Source organism: Tachypleus tridentatus, chromosome 10 (assembly GCF_004210375.1).
Source record: "Tachypleus tridentatus isolate NWPU-2018 chromosome 10, ASM421037v1, whole genome shotgun sequence".
Lineage (NCBI taxonomy): Eukaryota > Metazoa > Arthropoda > Merostomata > Xiphosura > Limulidae > Tachypleus > Tachypleus tridentatus.
The window spans coordinates 67,795,525-67,817,613 of NC_134834.1; the positions used below are offsets into that span (position 1 = coordinate 67,795,525).

Genomic DNA, 22,089 nt, shown 5'->3' on the forward strand with positions numbered 1-22,089 from the left:
TAATACCTTATCGTCAGATAGTCTACAGAGACACCCTTACAAAATTAAAGTTCTCACAAAAAAAAAATAATTAACTTGAAAAGTTTAGTTTGTGTCAATAAATTTAGTGTTTTTCTTTCTTCTGGAAATGCTAATATATTTTATTTTAAGGAGGGACATTGTACTGATATTTTGCTAATGGTAAAAATAATCTGATTTTAATAAAATTACCACATTTTTTTGGTTTATAAATCTATACGAAACATAACTGGAACAACAAAACAAAAGAGAATAAGGCAAAAGTAACTATATCATTACGAGGCTCTTTACCTACTCTTAGTAGTCTGAAAATAATAATGACCCTATAGGATTGAACAAAGCTTTGAAATTTAGACTGTTATACATCATCAGATAAAGGAGATTTTGTTTGTAAAGTTTCTGTTTTATTTTTATTCCAATTCACAATCTATACAGTATCGAGCTAGAATATTTGACGCTTAGGACGCGTTTTATTTATCGTTTTCTCACTCAATAGCACTTTGTAATAATCGACCTTTCGACAGGTGGCGCTCAACAAACTGTTGTTGAAGTCAGCAGGTGGCGTTCAAAGAAATGTTGTTAAAGCTCCTTGAAGATTCACCATACTGATTAGGGAAGAGATTTACCGAAAACAAAATGGACTTCTCTATAGAAAATGTCATTCTGTATAGTAGGAAAAAGCTGTATTACTTTTATGGTATTCGGATACGGCAAATGTTTGGTAAGTGATAAGCAATGGAAATCCTACTGTATCACATTTGATTTCTGTTGTGTTTTTATATAATAAACACGGAAATTTGTTTTTACTGTTCAAAATCTGAATATAATATCATTCCTTCTGAAATAAGCAATTGCGTTGTCCTACGTTGTGTCAGTGGTAAGTTTATGGGTTTACAAATCTGAAATCATGCGTTCGAGTCCCCACTGCAAACATTGCAGGTATTCCAACGAGGCTTTACCCTAAAACAAACAAAGAAGGCAATTCTGTTACATCGTTAAATGCTACCACATTGGGAAACTTTTTTTCTTTTACCAGTCGACGTATTAATGTCACCAAATATTTGTTTCAGTTCAATCACCGGAAGAAATACTTCCGTCGTCACACCAGTCTCTTTACAGCAGTGAATAAAACCCCACCCCCTTAATGAGAATAAATAAAAATTACTCTGAGAAAAAAATCAATGTATGTGTAAAACAAATGCTAACACTAACAATTTTAATTTTTACAACTTTGAACGAGTAATCAAAAACAAAGTCAATTAGCATTTTTTATATAATGTTCAGCAGATATGAAGCACATCTGTTTGTACCAAATATTATATTTCTCAAAATGTCTTTTCCGTGCGTGGTCTTTATACGTCATTGAAGGAAGGGAGAATTGCGCAATTTCCTTTTAACCAAGTGCTTTTGTGTTCTGAATTAGATCTCGTTTACAGATTGAACTTCCTTGGAATGTGGTTATGCTGAAGCATTTCCAGAGAAATACAGGGACGCTGAATTACATTAAAATCTGTATTTTTAGACTATAGGGGCATACTTTAACAGTGTTTATTCACTACCATAAGACGTGATTGCATTTCCGAAAAAGATCGCCAATCTGACTCGGGCTTACACGTGCTGAATGTTCAGGAATTATTAATATCTGATTTTGAAGTTACGTGTTGTACTAGTTTGCAGTAAGAAAAACACCTGAATGTTTTATTCTCACGAAAAAAATATTACTTTCTACATAATAAACTAAGGCTTTCAAAGATGCTGCCAACGAAAACTGTAAGAACAACTCTGTACTTTCTTATATTAGTATCACTAATAACCGACGGAAAGCGACCTCATCGTGCCCAACGGAAACAACTGGAGGTAAATACTGTTAGGTTTCAGGTTACATCTAATAATACAAATAGTTGTAATAGGTATATTTGTTTCTCTTAAATCTATTATTACTAATAGAATCATTGTAGTTAAAGAACGCCATTTCTGAATAGTGAGACAAAACTAAGATGTGAGATCATATTTCTTTATCTGTCTGTCGTAACTCGCCAAATGTAGATGGTGCTGTTAATATCACAATTTAAGTTTAAATTTCCACAACTATTAATAACTTGTTAAGAGTGTGTGTGTGTGTGTTAAGGAAGTTACTTACATTCACAAAAAAGCTATATATATATATATATATATTTATTTATTTATACAATAATTAATATTTATCATTAATTATTATCAACATTAAGTGAATAATACCTTATATGCCGAAAAAGAACAATGAAACCAATATAAGCTTTTATTCAGAGTTTGCCCTAAAATCAGGCCCAGTGAGTGGAATGGAATCTTTAAAGAGGTTGCAGAAAAAAGGTTAAACGTTATCAACACATTTTAGAAGTATATAAAGCAATTTAAAAATGGGGGAGTAAGGTTTTTTGACAGAACGAAGTGAGAGAATATGCATCCTATTACAACTGGATCCAGAACTCGCCTTAGAGCTTTGAAGGCACTGCGATTCTTACATTTTATTCATTCTACTACTAGTAATTTTCCTATTTTTAATGGCTTTCTACTGGGACAGATTTAAAAGTGTAACCTCCTTGCGCTTCCTCCGCCACTGTATTATTCATATTTGATTTAACAGTTGAGTGGTTCATGTATGTTTGAATAATAAAACAATATTATACAGAGATTTATAAAAATATATATATGTATGTATGTATGTATGTATGTATGTATGTAAGTGTAACTATATTTGCAGGTTACTAGAGTCTGTCCTCTCTACTGAAAACTCTCGGGTGAAATTAGAAACAATGTTTGGACAACTTTCGAATAAGTACTTATTCAAGTGCTAAACTCAAATCTAACACTAACTAGGTAGCTGACGATAATACAGTATTAATGAGAAACTTGTAACTGAATGGGAATAAGTACACAAACAAAATTGCCTTCACTAAATGGAATAGACAACACCATAATGCCTTATAGCCAACAAATAGCAACAATATACTTAAAATATCTTACTCAACACGCCTAATTTACAAAATAGTAAAATTTGGACGATTGTTTTGTTTACATCATGAGCATGCGCACTACTTTTTAAGGACTAATTACTTTTGGGATGGCGAGTAGTACAATAAGGAGTTCGAAACAGAATTATTTGCAGTTTTGATAACAAAACTAGTGTAGGAATTGAAACATTATTACAACATGACAATTTTATTGAAAAGAGTAAAACTGTAACATTTGTAGACTTTATCGGATGTTTCTCATTTGAAATGAATCACTAAATTCTGAAAAATTGTTGTATAGTCCTACTGTTACGTGAGGTTTGTTTTGAATTTCGGGCAAAGCTACACAAGGGCTATCTGCGCTAGCCGTGCCTAATTTTGCAGTGTAAGACTAGAGGGAAGGCAACTAGTCATCACCATCCATCCACAACTCTTGGGATAATCTTTAACCAACAAATAGTGGGATTGACCGTCACATTATAACGCCCCCACGGCTGAAAGAGCGGGCATGTTTGGTGTGACGGGGATTCGAACCCGCGACCCTGACCCTGTTACGTCAAAGTGACTTTATCAGATACAAAAAAAACGAGCAAAGTATCGATTGTAGTTAACTTTTATAAAAATTGATTGAATAGGTGTAATGTAATTTTTTTATCGTAATAGCTCCAAACTGCCTAACTGTATATTACCTAGTCTTGCATGTGACATTCCTTGAGTAAAAGTGTGACGGTTTTAAATAAACACGCTATTACAATTACAGTCCGCCGTCAAAAACAATTTATTCACAATAACAGCACTTAGAAAGAGCATCATCACGGTTAATAAACAAATCTCTTGCCAAAACTTCACACCATTAAGAATAATAACCAATTTATCATAAACATTAATAAATTAATAGCAAAGGGATCAGGGAAAATAACCAGAAAGATAAAACCTAAAATAATAACAATATTCAAACAAAAGTTTTTAATATCAATAACTTTGTCATGACTCCCTCTCTTAGTGAAGCCTGTACAACCTCATATGGTCGTAAATTTTCATAATCTTTTGGTACATTAATACTATCTTTAGCCACCGCTAGGGAAGTTGATGTCAGTTTCATCATACACACACACATATATATTTATTCAAACTACGAATGATTATCTAGAAGGTGAGTTAGTATATTTAATGAAACTAAAAAATTCATAGATAAACTAAACAATAGAAGGAAATAATAAAGGAGTGATAGATACAATAATAATAATAAAACCTAGAAGTTTCTATCTCACAAAAGTAGCACAGGTAGCCCTCGTGTAGTTTTGCTCGAAATTCCATACAAATTCAAACATACAACAGTGGCATGTAAAATGGCATAGAACTAGTACAGAACAATTTTATAATAATAATTATTATTAGTTTTATTATAATGTAATGTCGCACAAACTACTGATCTACATTTGTCCAAAATAAAAAATAATCTTATGACAACTACAACGAAATGTTTTAAAAATAGATGTCTCAAACAATTAAAACACGAACAACAACAAAGAAAAACTAACGAAAACTAAACGAAGAAATAGTTAAGTTTTATACAAAAATTTCCTAAATAACAAGAAATACACGCAGAAATAGTAGACTTTGATAAAATAAGTATCTTAACTATCTGTAACCATTACAGCTTATGCGACTTTAAATATTTTACACGTATACAAGAAAAGAAAAGTGGCTTTCTATTTCAAATATTAGCGAGAATGTTTGGTGTATCTTTTAAAATAAATATTATGTTACTTATGCCTTGACATCAACAACACAGATAATAAACACCAACAGTCGTCATCTATTTAGTTCGAATTGTCATCAGCTCCAAAGAGCATGTTTGGTCTGTTTATATATATATATATATATACCACCCACCTACTCTTTAGTCCAGTCTGATACCACGTCGTGTGGAGGAGTGAGACAAAAAGACGCATGCATTACTTTTTGTTGATTTAATTATTTATTTGATTTACCTAAATCACAAGAAAAACGTAGAAAGAAGCTAGGTGGAGGACTGGTATCATCTTAGAAACGTAATACACTGTGTTAGAGAGCAGTAAAAAAAGAGAAACCAACTTAGTTTCTTAAGTAAAAAAAAAGTTTTCCACTGTGTGTTTTCTTTCAATATCAAATTCAAATCAATAAGTAACTATCTTTTCAAATTACCTACTTGGACTGTTCACTGATAAACGTGCTGGGACGAGATTCCAGGACATGAAGGAAGAAAGCTTGAGTTAAACTCCCCTTGCATGCAGGTTATATGATTGAGACACACCAAAATATGAAGGAAGAAAGCTTGAGTTAAACTCCCCTTGCATGCAGGTTATATGATTGAGACACACCAAAATATGAAGGAAGAAAGCTTGAGTTAAACACCCCCTGCATGCAGGTTATATTATTCAGACAAACGTAATGAGATCTAGACTCAAACATAATGACCAATGTGTTGCTTGAGGGGTAAAAAGTAGAAACATAAAAAGTATTTTATAAAAAATTCAATTTTTAGAATCTTATTTATTATAAGCAGAAAGGGACTTTTCATTTTTGCTTATCATATATTACATTTTCAATGATAGCTTTTACCTTAAAATCAATAAGGGTTGTTGATATCGAAGATATATATATTGTTATGTAATTTTTCTTTCTAAATCTACAAGTATTACCCACTTAGCGTGTTTCCTTAAATGGATGTTAGTACATTGAAAACCAAAAGTTAACTCACGTTTTCGTTAGATTATATTTAACATTTTCAGGATTAGTTGGAATTAGGTACTTACATGTAATATACTGATAACCTTTTTTTGTCGAGTTGCTCTCGTGCTGTCATTACCCATGTGACTCGTGGATCTAAGTATCCTCGACACATGGCGAAACATACACCAACATATTTCGACCTTTCCACTCTACCACATTCACCAGGCTTATTATGTATCTATCAGTAAAATTTTCATAAGTTCTACTCTCCTGCCATAATTCACGTTTCTTAATTGCAATTGTGATGGATAATCACACAACGGCTTGTTATGGGGAAATAGATTTAAATGTATTTCAAGATGAAAGTATCTGTTTAAAATTCATTTCATTCTAAAAATGTAAATTTCACATCAGATAAACTTACACCTGAAATATTAGTAACCAGAATACCCACACTAAAGATGTAATACCAGATAAAAGTACATATATATAGGTTACAAATCAATGAGATTATTACTTGCACTTCACTAGAAGTGAAAGAAGAAGGTATCCAACAGTGGTGATGTAAAAAGGGTAGAAGCCCTTATCAAGAATACCTGTCAATTTTTTATTTTTTTATTTCGCGCAAAGCTATTCGAGGACTATCTGCGCTAGCCGTCCCTATCTTAGTAGTGTAAGACGAGAGGGAAGGCAGCTAGTCATCACCACCCACTGCCAAATCTCGGGCTAATCTTTTACCAACGAATAGTGGGATTGGCCGTCACATTACAACGCTCCCACGGCTGAAAGGGCGAGCATGTTTGGTGCGACCGGGATTCGAACCCGCGACCCTCGGATTACGAGTCAAACGCCTTAACTCACCTGACCATGCCGGGCCCAAATACCTGTCAAAAGTTATAAAAGACTGGTTAACAGATGTAGTTTAGAGGAGACCATGAAACTAATAGATAATGTTCCTTTGAGAAAATCATCTATAAAGGGGATACATCTGTATGAAATAGAATAAAAAACAAACCTGCCCCTTCTAAGCTTTTAATTCACCTAAATTTGTAGGTAATCAATAGCAGTTGCAAAAAGAGAAATTATATGAGGTAATGGGTCTCAAGAAGTCTATCAACGTAAAGCAAGATCTTATTCAAGCTGCTGCATTAAAACATTTCACAAGGGAATAACTTTGTGAAAGGAATGCATGGTCCTCAAAGTAGAAAGAATGTGCTTGATAATAGATGTACAAGACGCTGTCATGCGGAACAAGGAAGTGTACCTTGAATTGTGTTAGTCCAAAGTAAGAGATGTACCAAATACTTTTTCGTTAGTAAATGGAAATTAGCGTAGGGCAGTGGTTGTCGTCCAAGGCAAAAAAAAATATATATATATCGGCAGGCCACCTACCAGTCCTACCACACCTGTTCTGTTCTTCTGTATAACGTCGACCGTGGCGTTGCGCGTCAGTACAACTCGCGAACCCAAAACGAGGACTTTGAGGACCACTAGCATAAAGGATAATCTATCCAAGATATTTAGTCAGCTAAGTTGTTCAACATATAATTAGTAAGAGCCTGAATGGTAAAAAAAGGTCATAGAAAGTCAACTGTCTATATAAATATAAAATTTGATGTCAACAGAAACTTTCTAGAGTCAAGGAGAAAAGCTGTGAACTAAATAACTGTTCCAATGATAAGGCGTAGAAATGACGGAATGGCAGATGAATAGGAATATAAAGATAGCCATCCTGTATGATCGCTAATATCATTCAATTGTCTTGATGAAGAACAACCTCGTTATTCTCATTTTTAAAATAAGGTGTCTGCAGAATGAAATATATATCCTGATATATTTAGAACCACAAAGACTTGGGAGTAACAGTTTGAAGAATATATGTAAACAATGTTAAAGCTTCAGAAGAAGATTTGAAACTTTCTGATCCACAATTTGTAAACAATTGGACTACAAAGAAGAGGAAAAAACTAAAACTGAACTGAATTTTAAATGGATAACTATGGGATCTGAACAAATTATCCGAGATTATGCCAAACCAACAACAGTCCAGATGAGAGATTTGTCTGTACAGAATAGTTATTGGGTGGGTAGAGAAGATTTACCTTATTTACTTCCTATTGTGTTTACTCTGTAACTTTGATATTAATAATTAGAGGTACAAACATTGAATGATACTTAAACAAGGGAAACAATACAGGTGAATAAACATTACTTTGATGGTCATTTAAAAAGAAATGATCATCAGAAGCTAAACAGTATGCTAAAACTAATAAACCCTTGCTGGCACGCTTCTTCTTAATTCTCAAAGGAAAAGCAATATGGAGAGAAATATTTTTAAGTTCAGCTATAAATTTGGGATGTGGTGGAGGAGAATAATACCCGTAACAAACAACTATGGGCTAATGTAAAAAGAGAAACATAAAAAGATGCGAAGTAATAGAAAATAAATAAGTGGGATTAGGTTGGTTTTTGAATTTCGCTCAAAATTACATGAGGGCTATCTGCGCTGGCCGTTTCCAATTTAGCAGTGAAAGACTAGAGGGAAGGCAGACGATCATCACCACCCATTGCCAACTCTTTGGCTACTCTTTTACCAACGGATAGTGGGATTGACCGTCACACTATAACGCCCCCACGGCTGAAAGGTTGAATATATTCGGTGTGTCGAAGATTCGAACCCGCGACCCTCAAATACGAGTGAAGCGCCCTAACCACCTGGCTATGCCAGGCCCAAAGCTACACAAAGGGCTATCTGTTCTTTGCCCACCACGGGTATCGAAACTCGTTTTTAGCGGTGTGAGTCTGTAAACATGCAGCTGTGCCATTGGGGAGCTAAATAAGTGGGACGGGGACTCAGTTAAGGAAGACCGTAGGAGAAAATTTTGGCTTTGGCTAAAATAATCAGGATAGCGACAGTAGTTCATAACTGATAAAAAATTTGAAGGGAAAAATCTTAAAATAAGGCAATTAATAGTCTGCAGGGCAGAAAACTGACAATGGATGAAGTATAAGACCACGTGAAAGATCAGTTAGAAACGATCTGAAAATCAAAATATTGAACGTTAAGAAGAGTATAATCAGATGGCCCTTTTAAAAGACCATGAAACCCAGCAATAACCTAAAACCAAGGGAAAGTTAAATATATAAAGATTCAGTAACTGAATGTAAAACTTGACATTAAAGCCCTCGGGCATAACATAAAATCGTTAAAGGTGTAAGACGTAAGCCTAATAAATATTTCTTTTCGTATCAATACAAAGCAGGTGATCCACTGTAGAGTATCCCATGAATGTGAACCAAGATATAAATTTCAGTAAACAGTATGGAATTAAAGGCCTGAAGATGTTGATATTTAAGAGCTATCACAACGACCAAGAGGCAAACTATGTGAATAAGGCACTCAAAGTTTTTGAATTACTGATACCGGTAGAAACATTTGCATCAGTCTTTTGTTGATTTCAGAACTTAAAATGAGCAGACTTAAGAATACGACTGTCAACAAAAATCTTTATTATAGCGTGAAAGCAGCATTTATGTAAATTCTCTTAGTACATGCGCAGTAAGTCGCTCAGGAAACGGGAGAATTTTTAGTAAATGGCACGGCCCGGCATGGCCAACTGCGTTAAGGCACTCGACTTGTAATCCGAGGGTCTCTGGTTCGAATCCCTGTCACACCAAACATGCCCGCCTTTCAGCCGTGGGGACGTTATAATGTGACGTCAATCCAATTATTCGTTGGTAAAAAAGTAGCCCAAGAGTTGGCGCAGGGTAGTGATGACTAGTTGCCTTCCCTCTAGTCTTACACTGCTAAATTAGGGACGGCTGGCGCATATAGCCCTCGAGTAGCCTTGCGCGAAATTCAAAACAAACAAACTTTCAAGTAAATGGCACGCCATCTACATCAAGGACATTTAAAGTTTTGTGTCATGTGACTTTTGACAACATGAGAACAACTCAACAAGTAAAGTTATAGGTACCATAAAGGTAAGTCTAACTGATTTGAAATTTTATACAATGCTTTTAGCCTGGTTTTAGTGAAAGTTTTTAATTTTCATATAAGCCTTATAATATTATAAGAACAATATTTCTTTCACGAAGGTAAGATGTTTGACTAAAATTTGATAAATAAAGTTATGTGGTGTTAATTCTTTTTAATTTTTGTATTGAAGATTTAGATATATTAATATTTTTTATTATTCATAGCAGCGAGGGAGCAGAAATTTATCAAAAATTGTTCAAAGAAAGAGAGGAGAACAAATAAAGGCAACAGTATTAAACACAGAAATATTCAGCCATTGGTCCGAATGGTCACGGTGCTCCCGAAATTGTAAGAAGGTACGCAAGCGCATATGTGTCTTTCCATTAGAATGTGAAGGTCGAGTTCTAAAAGACGTGAAACCTTGTGGAGGATACCTTTGTAAAGATAATACTCTTAAAAACACAGAAATCAAAAGTAGAGAAGCTTCTTCTATGTATTCTCAATGGTCAGAATGGTCACCTTGCACCCGTTCCTGCAAAACTCGTCGATACCGTACCTGCAATATGTGCAAAAGTAGTGTAGAGAAGGAAGAAATGTTGTGCTATGTAAAAGACTCTGCCTGTGAGAAACTGTACCAGAAAACTAAAAATAATAGTAGAAAAAGAAAATCTAAAAAGAACAAGAAGGGTCAGTCCCATTTCATTCTGGTTTAATAAAATAAAACAAAGTGAATAAATTGCATGAATCAGTACGATAGTAGCAAAACTTCTCCAACTGCATCCAGTTTACTCCTAATTATATGTATTCTCAGGGCTTTGTATAAGAATCTGTTAAGTTTTATTCAAAAACACTTTTAGGCTTAAATTTTCAATAAGTAAATCTAAAGTCTCTACCCCCACTTCATAAAGTATAACTTCCAATCGCTTTAGTCCTGACATCTGTTGACGTTAGTTTTTATTCCGTCAACTCTTTCTAGAAAGGTGAAGATGGCTGGAGATAAGTTTATGAAGTGACTGAAATTATATTAAAGTAAATAGATTAATACAAAACATGTACTGTAAGGAAGTCTAGTATAACTGACGGCGGATACAATTACTTTAAGAACTAAATCTCTTGTGTCTCTTTTTAACTTATGGATTTTTATAGATATTGGAAAAGGAAAAGAAACAACCCACACAACTAAACACCAAAAATGTGGAGTTTCAGCTAAAAGATTTCCTGATCTGCGCATTATCGGCGGTCATGAGGCCCAGAAAGGTCGTTGGCCTTGGCAGGTTAGTCATTTTTGTAAAAAAAAAAAAAAAGTTTGATTTTCTAATTTTTATTACGTTAGGGTAAAAATGTCTTAATTAGTTTCAAAAGTGTTAAATATGTTAAGGAACCAAGGGCTTTTGATATACGCTGACAAGCCATTTCATATATATATATATACATCTACAAAATGGCCAGTCTTGTGATGTATTAAGTGATTGTTTAAGGTTCTATAGCACCATGGCGGTTTAGCGGTAAGCCTTGTGGCTTAAACCGCTAAAATGGGGGTTTTATATCTTTCGTATGCAGAGCACAGATGGCGCATCATGCTGATTTGAGCTTTTGACACCAAACAAATAAACCAAACTCTGAGTGACGAGATGTGGCCATACCATAGCTAGATGTAAGAACAGGTTTGACTTTCAAATTAGCATCATAGTGCTTGTAAAGTAGAAACGTCGTTATCAGATAATATATTTCTTTGATTGGCTCCTCGAAACATCTGTCATCACAATCTATTAACAATGATAATTCAATGAAAATTTGTATCTCAAAAAAAAAGAAACACTGTATCTGCCAACTGATGACAAATAACCAGAAAAAAATGGTTGAATAGTCATGTAGCAAAAAATAAAATGTGTCCCACTCGATAAATGTTCCAGCAGTGTTCAAGAACTGGTATTATTAATGGTACCATGCACTGAATATTATAATCAATTTTTATATGATAGCCAATAACCAGCATGGAAGCAGATTATTTTGTACATTGAATATTTAAAATAAACGTCAGAAAATAAATGAGCGAAGATGTCGGACTGGGTTACACATGTATCGTTCGTTTCATTATGTTTGTTGTTAGTAGATTTAAAAGTATGAAGAAGAAACTAGTTTTTAAAAGTTATATGCTTTTTGTTTTTGCCTTGGAGTAGAAATAAAACAAAAGATATACAAATGACACTTAAGGAAAAATAATTAAAATTTAAAATATACAACTAAAATTAAACTTAAAAAAACAATAGATAATTGTTTATATTTGTACATATAGTTTCTAATTATAAATAAAACTTATTATAATAAAATAGACATTACTATTATATATTCCCACTATCTTGCATTGAAAACTTGACAGAAAAAAAGGAAAATGAAACTGATATTTGATATATGTATGTATTCGTAGGTTTTTTTCCCATCTCTTTGGCTCAGCTAAAAGTTTAAACGCTAAAATCCTGGTTCCATTACCCGTGGGGGTATAATACAGTCTATTTCGTAGCTCTAAAATAGACTTCTTAAAAACCTATTCTGTAACCCTAACATAATAATAGAAATGTAGTAAAAATTCTTTATGTTCTCATAAACTTTAATGTCTTCATTTGATATACGAGACGTGGGAGTGCAATGTTTGGCTTAATGTTATTGGAATGTTGAATTAATATATTTTAAATAATTACTAAAATTTCAACATGGGAATTGGCGGATTTGTAAAATACATCAATTTATGACTCTTCATTTTAACCAAAGATGCAACATATATATATATATATATATATATAAGATAGATTTATATATACGGTTTATAAGTTTATTAAGCACAATGCTATATAAAGGGCTATCTGTGATCTGCTCACCACGGTATTGAAACTCCGTTTCTAGCGGTTCAAGTCCGTAAATATGCACTGTGCCATTAGAAAGGTTGGTCCATAAGTAAGTTAAAAGTTTGAATGAATACTAATTACCAAATTCATTCATATCAAAAGAATAATTAAAAAAAAAAGACCAATTGCGTATAAAGTTTAGTAGGCAGAAAATGACGTTCGGTGTAATGTAAGAGTAAGAAGTGTAACTCAGTTTTGAAAAAAATACAACAGTTGAAAGTTCTTCAATTACTTCACGTAAAATTTAAATATCTTTGAGCAAAATCTACTCTATTGAAAGGCAGAAAATTAGAAGATTCTTGAATCTAGAGATCTTAAATTGAAGTGTTTTAAGGTATTGCGAAACACCAAAATACTAAATAAGTTGAACTTCTTTTAACGATAGAGAACGACTTTTACAATTACATGGTACATTTCTGGGATGATTGCTCTCAGAGAAAAGAGCAATGCAGTGAGAAAATTTGAAAGTGAGAGCAACCTTGGTTTAAAAATAGAAGAAGAAAGAGAAGACCCTAACAAATGAACAAGTACGTTTAGAAATAAAACCAAATATTTTTCATTCAACTAAAATAAAGGTATGGTTACAAAAAAATAATCACTCTCAGAAATGTTAGTTCAAGGATCGTAAACAATGTCAAATATCAAAAAGGGTTAGAAATTTCCAGGAAAAATTCTAGAACGTTATTTCATGATAAAGGTTGCAGTTGAAAACATTGAAAATAAATTGATTCAATTGTTTAGACGAAAACGTAATTTGAACAATGTTAGGTCTTCTGAACCTAATTACTGCATAAACTATAAAAGTTCTGTAGCAGTGTCTTTAAAAATACGTAAATCTTAGTTCTAAAACTATTAATAAGTAAAACTTGCATTACTTAAAGTTTAAGCTTTATTCTGTCTGAGATCAGTGAGTTAGATTTATATCAGTTATAAATATATGAACCTATGGAATAGCTTATGTTAAACAGATTTGTCTACTGGAAGACATTTTCTGTTGACCGTTCTTCTTTTGTAACTATGGTTTTTATGTAAACGAATTAAGAAACTTCTCGTATTAAAATATTAATTATGAAAATATTTCCTTAAAAGAACCAAAAACCTCGAATTCTTTCGAGGTATTTGGAAAGTATGGAACAATGTTACTATGATAATATGGTTTTAGAAAAAGTTTTTAAATACTAACTTCTATGCAAAAGTTTTGAATATTCAATCAAGTTTAGTAATTCAAAAGATTACGTAATACCCAGAAAAGTTTGTATAAGAGTATGTTAATGTATTCACCGATGAATAACCTGAATACTTAAGTATAATGAGGAGCTGGTCATATTTATGCATAGCCCTGTTTAGTAAATGTATTTGATTAAAAAGTATTCTTGAACGATAACCTTGTGAATATTTATTGCTAAAGGATTCTCGAAAGAAATCAAAGACCGACGGTCAATGTGTGTAACATAGTTACTGAATCTCTTAGTCACTTGTTTGAGATTCTATTAAAACCTGTTATGCATGTAGTAACTAGCAATATATAAAGTAAGAGAGATCTTATTAATAAACTTCCAACAACGAGAGAAGTTCATTAGGTATCAGTTTCCTTAATGTTGTATCATTGTTTCTCAGTATTGTTCCTGATTATAACTTGAAGAACACTGATTTATCCGGTTGTATAACAACATAAAAGAACGAGGTTTATTGTTTATTAGACTCTTTTGACGTTATACCATTGTTTCTTAGTATTAATCTTAATTATTGTTTTTTTGTGTAAGGATCTGAGTTTCTTACAATCTAAGTTTAGTAAAAAGGTAATTGCGGAGTTTTAAACATAACGTTAAATCACTGGTAATAATGAGAATTTTTTCCCCAGTTTTCCGCAAAGCAATGCAAACTAAAGTTCCTTGTACGTCTGCAGTTTTAGTTATGAGGTATTTTCAGAGGCAAATGTTTTATTTAGCTTCCGCTTTTTCTTTTTTTTTTTGTAAGTTTATAATATAGTATAATACCCAATTTATTGCAATGTATTTGTGGGTTCCATGCAATATTGTTGATCAGCAAAGTCGCTAAGTTCCTGTCACTCAAGCTATCTATTGTTCTGTGTCGCTTAGCAAAGATAACACTTTGTCTTCTCGTGAGGAATAAAGTTGTTCTTCGTATGTGAAGATTATACCATAGGTTTCTCTATTAGTTGGTCAAGTGATATGTCGAGGTTAAAATTTCCCTTATGTTGGTAATAGGGATGTGCATTCTCGTGCATTGCGCTAATTGCTAAGGGACAATGTAATGTTAGAGTATTAAGTGTATAACTTTGTTTTGTACACCTGGAACAAGATTTACAGGATTTAAGGTTTGTCAGATCCTAGGAATTTCAGCTCTCTAGTAAAAGCGACGTTTCATTCCAGTAAGTACGTAAACAGTTGTTATTGAATTGAGAAAGACTTCGTGTTTATATTTTTAATCTGATGTCAATTCTTTTGCAGAAACTCGCAACTATTTCGTAGTAAATATATTGTCAAAATTTCTTTTATTCTACTGATTATTTTATGGGAAGAAGAAATTTAGTATTTTTTCTTCAATTGTACTTATTTTACCACCTTTATAAGACGAGGTTTTAATATTGCTAAAAAGTATTTTTTACCATTTGAATTGATACATTTTTTATGTTTCTGAAACCTTTTTATTAGTTGTCACCATTTACTGTTCGAAATTAAGTTTTGATATTGACTGACTTATCAAGTTACAGCTAGCAAACTATAAATAATTTGCTTACTATAAAGTGATTTTTCAAAGAGACAACCAAAAAAATCTTTTTTATACTACTTTTTAGTTACTGATGTAATCTGTAGAATTTAAAGATTGTTTACTTTGTCAGAAAGTTTATATGCTACAAAGTAACTGGATTGTAGGATCTACTAGGGCTGTTCTTTTTTATGTAAATTCCGAATCTGCTTACAGTGCAAGAGCTCTTATGTATTTATTAACCTTGCGCTGAATGCAGAACAAATTATTTTCTTTGAAGAAAAGATTTACACAAGTTTCACGTCAGAAATCATGATTTGATTCTGATTCCCAAGAGTTCTCCTTTTCTTATAATAGTTTAACAGCTACTCTTGGGTTTTAGAGCTGTTTCTTACTGTTTCTAAAAACATATTGAGAAAGGTCATATACCAGTTTGATGTCCTATTCCTTTCTTTAAGTTTTTGGTGGAATAATGTTGTGAAGTTTCAAAGGTAAGGATATTTACCTTTCAAAAATATTTTACGCTTTTGTCCATCCATATATTTATAATTTGAAATAAATTATATTGCTTGAATTTCGCTCAAATTTACGCGATAGCCATCTGCATTAGCCGTGTCTAATTTAGCAGTGAAATTATAGAGGGGAAGCAGTTAGCCATCATCGCCTACCGCCAACTCTTGGAGTACTCTTTTACCAACAAATAATGGGATTGACCCTCACGTTATAACTACCCCACGGCTGAAAGGTCTATTCTGCTCAGTATCAGAGGGATTCGAACCCACAACCTTCAGGTTTGGAGTCTAGCGCCTTATGCTTTTACACTTTATGTTTTGATATTTTCTTGGATTTCTTTTTAAAACTTTTGTTTAGTTTCTACTTTAGTATTTTTCAAAATGCCAAAGAAACCTTATAAATCCCAAAATTGATCCGATTCAATTATGTAAAGATTGTATACATCTGTGTATCCTGTTATGTCCTTAAATCTTCAAACATTATCGTAGTTCACAATTTTATACAATTATATATCTTATTGTTTATTTTTTTTTACACTATTGTTGATACTTTTTCTATTCATGACATTGCAACCGACTGCAGATGCTGTATTTTTATAAACATTAATACTAGAAGGTTATGATTACTGATAAAACCATTACTAAAATGTTTTGAACAGCATGACGAAGACTGTTAGCAACTATCAGAAAACGAACTATTAAAAATTGTGTGAGCTTCAGAAATGGGTCTACAGATGACAGCAGCTGACTTCCAAATTTTTTATGTATAACTAAATAGATGGTAGAACAGAAATAGAATAAGGACACTTCATATATTCTCTTACGGAAATTTTGTGTACAGTTATAGTGGTACGTATTGCTATGATTGCAAAATTATCTAACAACTATCAAATGATTCAGGCTTTATGAATATATATATATAAATGTATGTATGTATAGGCAGGAAATGTATCAATGCTGAAAGTAAGAAATCATATTACTGGCCTGACATTTAGTTCATTATTAGTACACTGATAATGAAGAAAGAACTGATTTGTAGTACATTTACATGCATATCATGGTAGGCAAGTTTATGATTCAATAAGTTGTTTCTTAAATCAACAACTTTAATTCAAAGATATGAACAAGAAACTGAAACGTTTTCAGATCTTATAATTTTCAAATTCCGTAGAAAAACATTTTATACTTGAGTTTAATGGTTAATGCTATAAATTGTATTATAAATGTAATTCATCTCTTTATTAAGTAAATTTGGGGTATTATTATACATCTTGATATTCTGCGCTGTTTAACTTCTATTAATGATTTTTTGAATTTGTTTGTGTTCTGTGCAAGCGCAACTACAGCTAACTATTACGATTATATTTTATAATAGGTTGTAGTGATGAACCGGTTCCATGAACCTTTCTGTGGAGGAACGGTGGTGGCTTCGCGGTGGATCCTAACCGCAGCGCACTGTGTTCGAAAACGTTTATACATACGAGCAGGAGAACACGATGTCATGGATGTAGATGGATCAGAGCAACTAGTCCGTGTTTTGGACTCGATTGTGCATCCAAATTATAACTCGGAAACAGTTGACAGTGATGTAGCTTTGTTGAAGCTACGTCATTCTTTGTCAATAAACGTTGACGTCCGACCTGTCTGTCTGCCCAGTCAAGGAGCTGAACTTTCTGTAGGAACATTAGTTACGATTTTAGGCTGGGGTAAATCATACAAGTTGGACATGTTGGGCACGGATGTGTTACATGAAGCTCGGGTACCCATAGCTAATGTACAAGACTGCCAACAAGTGTACGATGACCACGACATCAGTGAATATATGATATGTGCAGGCTATAAAAGAGGGCGTGTGGACTCGTGTGATGGTGACAGTGGCGGCCCTTTGTTGTATCAAGTCAATGGAAAATGGGAAGTACACGGTATCATTAGCTTTGGAAAAGGGTGTGGTGAAAAAAGAAAATATGGTGTTTATGCCAAAGTGTCAAAATTTGTGAAATGGATCAATGAAACAATAGCACTTAATTCATAGTACTGTAAAGAAAATATCTACAATATTAGCATAAATGATACCGTACCGGTAAATATTAGAAACTATTAGCTTAAAAATATGTGCTCTAGTTTTGAAGAGACCATTTAGGTAATATTTTAAATCGATTTAAACAAAACTAACTTCAAAGTAATGACAACAGATGGCAGTTTTTCCACGACGCAATGAATTATATCAATAGATACAATGCTATAACGTTTCACATATTACAAAATTTGTTAAAATGAATTAATGAAGTATGTGAAACATGAAATAGAAACTTCAACAAAAACTTTTCAAACCCATTAAATTAATGAATTCATTCACTACATTAAAATTTCTTTATTAGCAATTCTGTTACATAATTATATTAAAGCAATATATATAAATTATCGTTGGTTGATCAGTGATGTCGAGAAAACCCATTTGGTTGAATTATACGAAAATAAATAACTTAATGCCGGAATAAGTTTTGGTTATAGTAACAACATTCATATACTTTTATTATTTAAGGCTACAACGACAAAATGCTATCATTTTTAATTATTATGAAAAGTAAATGTAAGAACAATGCGAACAAAATACTTAATATTTTCATTTCTTTAACTAAAAAATTTTATTTGATTGTAAGAATGCACGAACCAAAGGTTATTACAAACGAAACATGTGGAAAATAAATACATAAATGCTAAAGAAACCCACAAACAGTTAAATTGAGTGACTGTCGTTTCGAATATCATTTGGAGTACATGTTTCCTTCTTAGTTAGCTTTAAAATGATGCATGCCATAAAGAGGGATACATATACAGATGAAAATAATTAGGCTTGAAAATTTTCAGAATATTTTTTGAGTAATAACTAATCAAACGTTTGTTTTATAAAGGACAAGCTGATTATTACTAGGTTGCGCTAAAGGCTCTTGAAATGTTAAAATTTTTGCTAATACAAACCTAATCAACTTTCTAAAACCTTTTTTAATTTCGATTTACAAATTTAAATATAATATTTTTTTTATTAACTCCTGCTACATCGAAAAGGAAAAGCCTTTGATTGCTAGTGTCTGTAAACTGATTCCAAATTTCATGTGACACCTATTACTCTGTGGTTCTGTGCATGTGTAACCGCCGTAGTCTCAATATGAGAAAACCTAAGAACCTGAAATTTTACAACATACTAACTGGACCTTCGAGGTGTACTTCTTGGAATTATTGTTTATCTACGTGGGTGCGCGCATGCTCATCTTTTTATCCAAAAAACCACATAGAAATACTCCCGCTATAGCTCCAAGATGCCAAAAATTGTGCACCCATGCGGACTTTCCTTTTAATGATACAAAATAGCAAAACCATATAGAAAGGAAGTGGTTTCTTACATTACAAAATACTAAGTTGACCCTGAGGGCGTATACCGAGGTATTATTACTTATCGACGTGCGCGTGCACATTATTTTAATAAGATAAACTAAAGAAAAAAACACATATAAAAACGTTTCTCATGTTGCTGTGAAATAAAGAATGTTTAAAATATTCTTTACTGTTCTCCTATACAAAAATAAATTCAATATAGACGCAGTGACATGGTAATTTAGAATATATCAACTTGATAACCCTAGTCAAGCTGGATGCTTTCGCTAGTTATTTCAATAAACAATTTGAGTGTTGTTGTTTGTTTCTTTATAAAACTTAGAGCTAACAAAACAAAAAACCTCTGGAATGAAAATATGTTTTACTTCGTATAGCTTTAAAATTAAAATATTTGCTTATATCAGGCTTAGAATTGATAACACTTTGTTAGAACTGATAAGTTTTATGATGCTTAGAACTGATTACCACGACCTACCTCATTTACTTTACTTTTAAGTACAATATACAATCTGTGTCGAACATAGATTATCTTAACAACAAACACACAGTGCTAATTACTGATAAGCAATTTAGGGAAAGTTCCACAAATATAGAAGATAAGGAATTACACAACGATCTAAGATTGCAGTAAACGTTATGAAATCTGTAAAGCGAGGGATTGACATTATTCAAACTATTTGGGTTTAACAACGTGTTTCTGAATTTTTCTTACAACAGTTTAATGACGCAGATTAAAGTTAATTTCTAAGACTTACCTGTGCGTGTACTAACGCGATAATTATAACTGTTATCAAAAAAAAATTAAAACAATCATGAGTTTATGAACACAATGTTTTGTGGCCAGGTGGTTAGAAGTGCTCGACTCGTAATCTAAGGGTTGCGAGATCGAATCCCCGTCACACCAACCATGGTCACCCTTTCAGCCGTTGGGGCGTTATAATGTCATGGTCAATCCCTTTATTCGTTAATAAAATAGTAGCCCAAGAGTGGCGGGAGGTGTTGATAACTAGCTGCCTTTCCTCTGGTCTTACACTGCTAAATTATGGGCGGTTAGCCTTCGTGTAGCTTCGCGCTAAATTCGAAGCAAACTTCTCACAAAAATACGTTCATTTTTAATCACATGGCTGAAGTTGCGCAATGTACAGAGGTTTTGAGCCATAATAAGAAGGGTTATGCTTAGCTCTACAAGTACGGTTGATAAGTAGATTAAGCCCCTACAAACACAATTTTTTTCCTCAAAAACAATATTTAAAAATTTAACAAACACAATTCAACCTTAGGATTTGACGGGAAACATATATGTTATTCTATGTTAACATGTTTAGAGCTTTTATAAATTCACTGGATTTCATTTCGCCAAATGTTCCAGAGAATGTAGTATATTGGGATGGGTAAATACTGTAAACTAGTACATTATATTAATTTGTTCGTTTGTTTAGAAGTAAGAACAAAGCTATACAATGGGCCATCTGGGCTTTGCTTACTACTGGTGTCGATACCAGGCTTCTCGCGCTGTGAGTGCGCAGATATAACGTTGTGCCACGCGGAGCCGTCATATTAAAATTATTTTAGAACCTCATCATCTCGTTCGGTCCATATCATCATGTCCGGTCATGATCTATCTGATAACTGTGCATTTCACAATAGCACTGGAACGTATTTTCCAGTGCTAAGATTGTCGTATTTAAAGTACATCCTTCCCTTTATTTTATCTCTAAGCCATCAAGTGATAGAATATAGCATTTCTCCACTCCCATCTTGCAGAAATCAATAACCATGGTCACCAGTGACTTAACCGTTATGACTTTATATAGACTAAAGTGAATACTCGTTACCTTTTCCACTTGCTTGAGATGTGCGAAAGTGGTGGAAGCACTGTACACGTGACTTTGATGGTTATGTTGATCGTATTACGTTCTATTGCAAGTTTTGCCGCTTGTCTTTATGTTTGAGGATGCGGTTTGGTTTGTTTTAAATTTCGCGCAAAGCTACTCGATAGCTATCTGCGCTAGCCGTCTCTAATTTAGCAGTGTAAGGCTAGAGGGAAGGCAGCTAGTCATCACCACTCACCGCCAACTCTTGGGCTACTCTTTTACTAAAGAACAGTGGGATTAACGGTAAAATTATAACACCCCCACAGCTGAAAGGGCGAGTATGTTTGGTGTGACGAGGATTCTAACCTGCGACCCATGGCGTACGAGTCGAGTGCCTTAACCACCTGGCCATGTCGGGCCATAAGGAAGCGAGTTTTTGAAGGTGTTTTTCTGGATGTTTTTTGTGCTGTAAATCGATACACATGGGTTTGTTTTTCATTCATTTCATACAAATATATCCTCGTCTTGGAAATTCTAAATGTCCAAACTGAATATACTTGATTTGAATGTATGAATAGTTTGTGTCGATTTTTTTTCCCGATTTTAGGCTATTTAATAGCATTGAAGATAATAAAACATCATACAAAAAGGTATATATATTAAATTATATGTGAATGTAACATAAATATGTTTATCAAACTACACGTAATTTGAAATATACAGTTAATAAACATTAAAGTAATGTACGTTATAAAAATGTTAATTTATCCGTTGGCCAAACACATTGTGAAAACAGTTCACTCAATACACTGACATAAAATAATAATCTCGAATGAACCCAATACAGTAAATTAGTTTAATATCAGTGAATATATTGAAATTTTGTGCTGTAACTGTAAATTAAGTATCATGAAGGATTAGCTGGAGGTAGATGTTGACTTTTAGAAGGAAATAATGACTTTACATGTGCTGTTTTCATGTCACCCAGTTGAATTACTGTAAGACCGACCATTCTTACATAAAAACCCACCGCTC

The 22,089-nt window shown here is 33.1% G+C and overlaps 1 protein-coding gene across 3 annotated transcripts; it reads left to right on the forward strand.

Moving 5' to 3' along the window:
- Positions 1-658: 658 nt before the first annotated feature.
- Positions 659-19,536, forward strand: LOC143229480 (serine protease 1-like). Of its 3 annotated transcripts, none has more exons than XM_076461856.1 (4): positions 659-739; positions 9,930-10,389; positions 10,849-10,976; positions 17,223-19,536. In XM_076461856.1, the coding sequence occupies exons 1-4, from the start codon at positions 674-676 to the stop codon at positions 17,877-17,879; spliced, it is 1,311 nt and encodes a 436-aa protein (XP_076317971.1). In that variant the 5' UTR covers positions 659-673; the 3' UTR covers positions 17,880-19,536. The 3 variants fall into 3 exon arrangements, with proteins under 3 accessions (XP_076317971.1, XP_076317969.1, XP_076317968.1); XM_076461854.1 differs by lacking the exon at positions 659-739 and adding an exon at positions 1,261-1,875; XM_076461853.1 differs by lacking the exon at positions 659-739 and adding an exon at positions 1,446-1,875 and having other exon boundaries at positions 9,927-10,389.
- The last annotated feature ends 2,553 nt before the right edge of the window (positions 19,537-22,089 follow it).

Coding starts and splice junctions, on each gene's coding strand:
- LOC143229480 (XM_076461853.1), top strand. CDS start 1,771: ATGCTGCCAACGAAAACTGTAAGAACAACTCTGTACTTTCTTATATTA. Junction 1,876..9,926: donor CCCAACGGAAACAACTGGAG/GTAAATACTGTT, acceptor TATTATTCATAG/CAGCGAGGGAGCAGAAATTT. Junction 10,390..10,848: donor ATCTAAAAAGAACAAGAAGG/GTCAGTCCCATT, acceptor GGATTTTTATAG/ATATTGGAAAAGGAAAAGAA.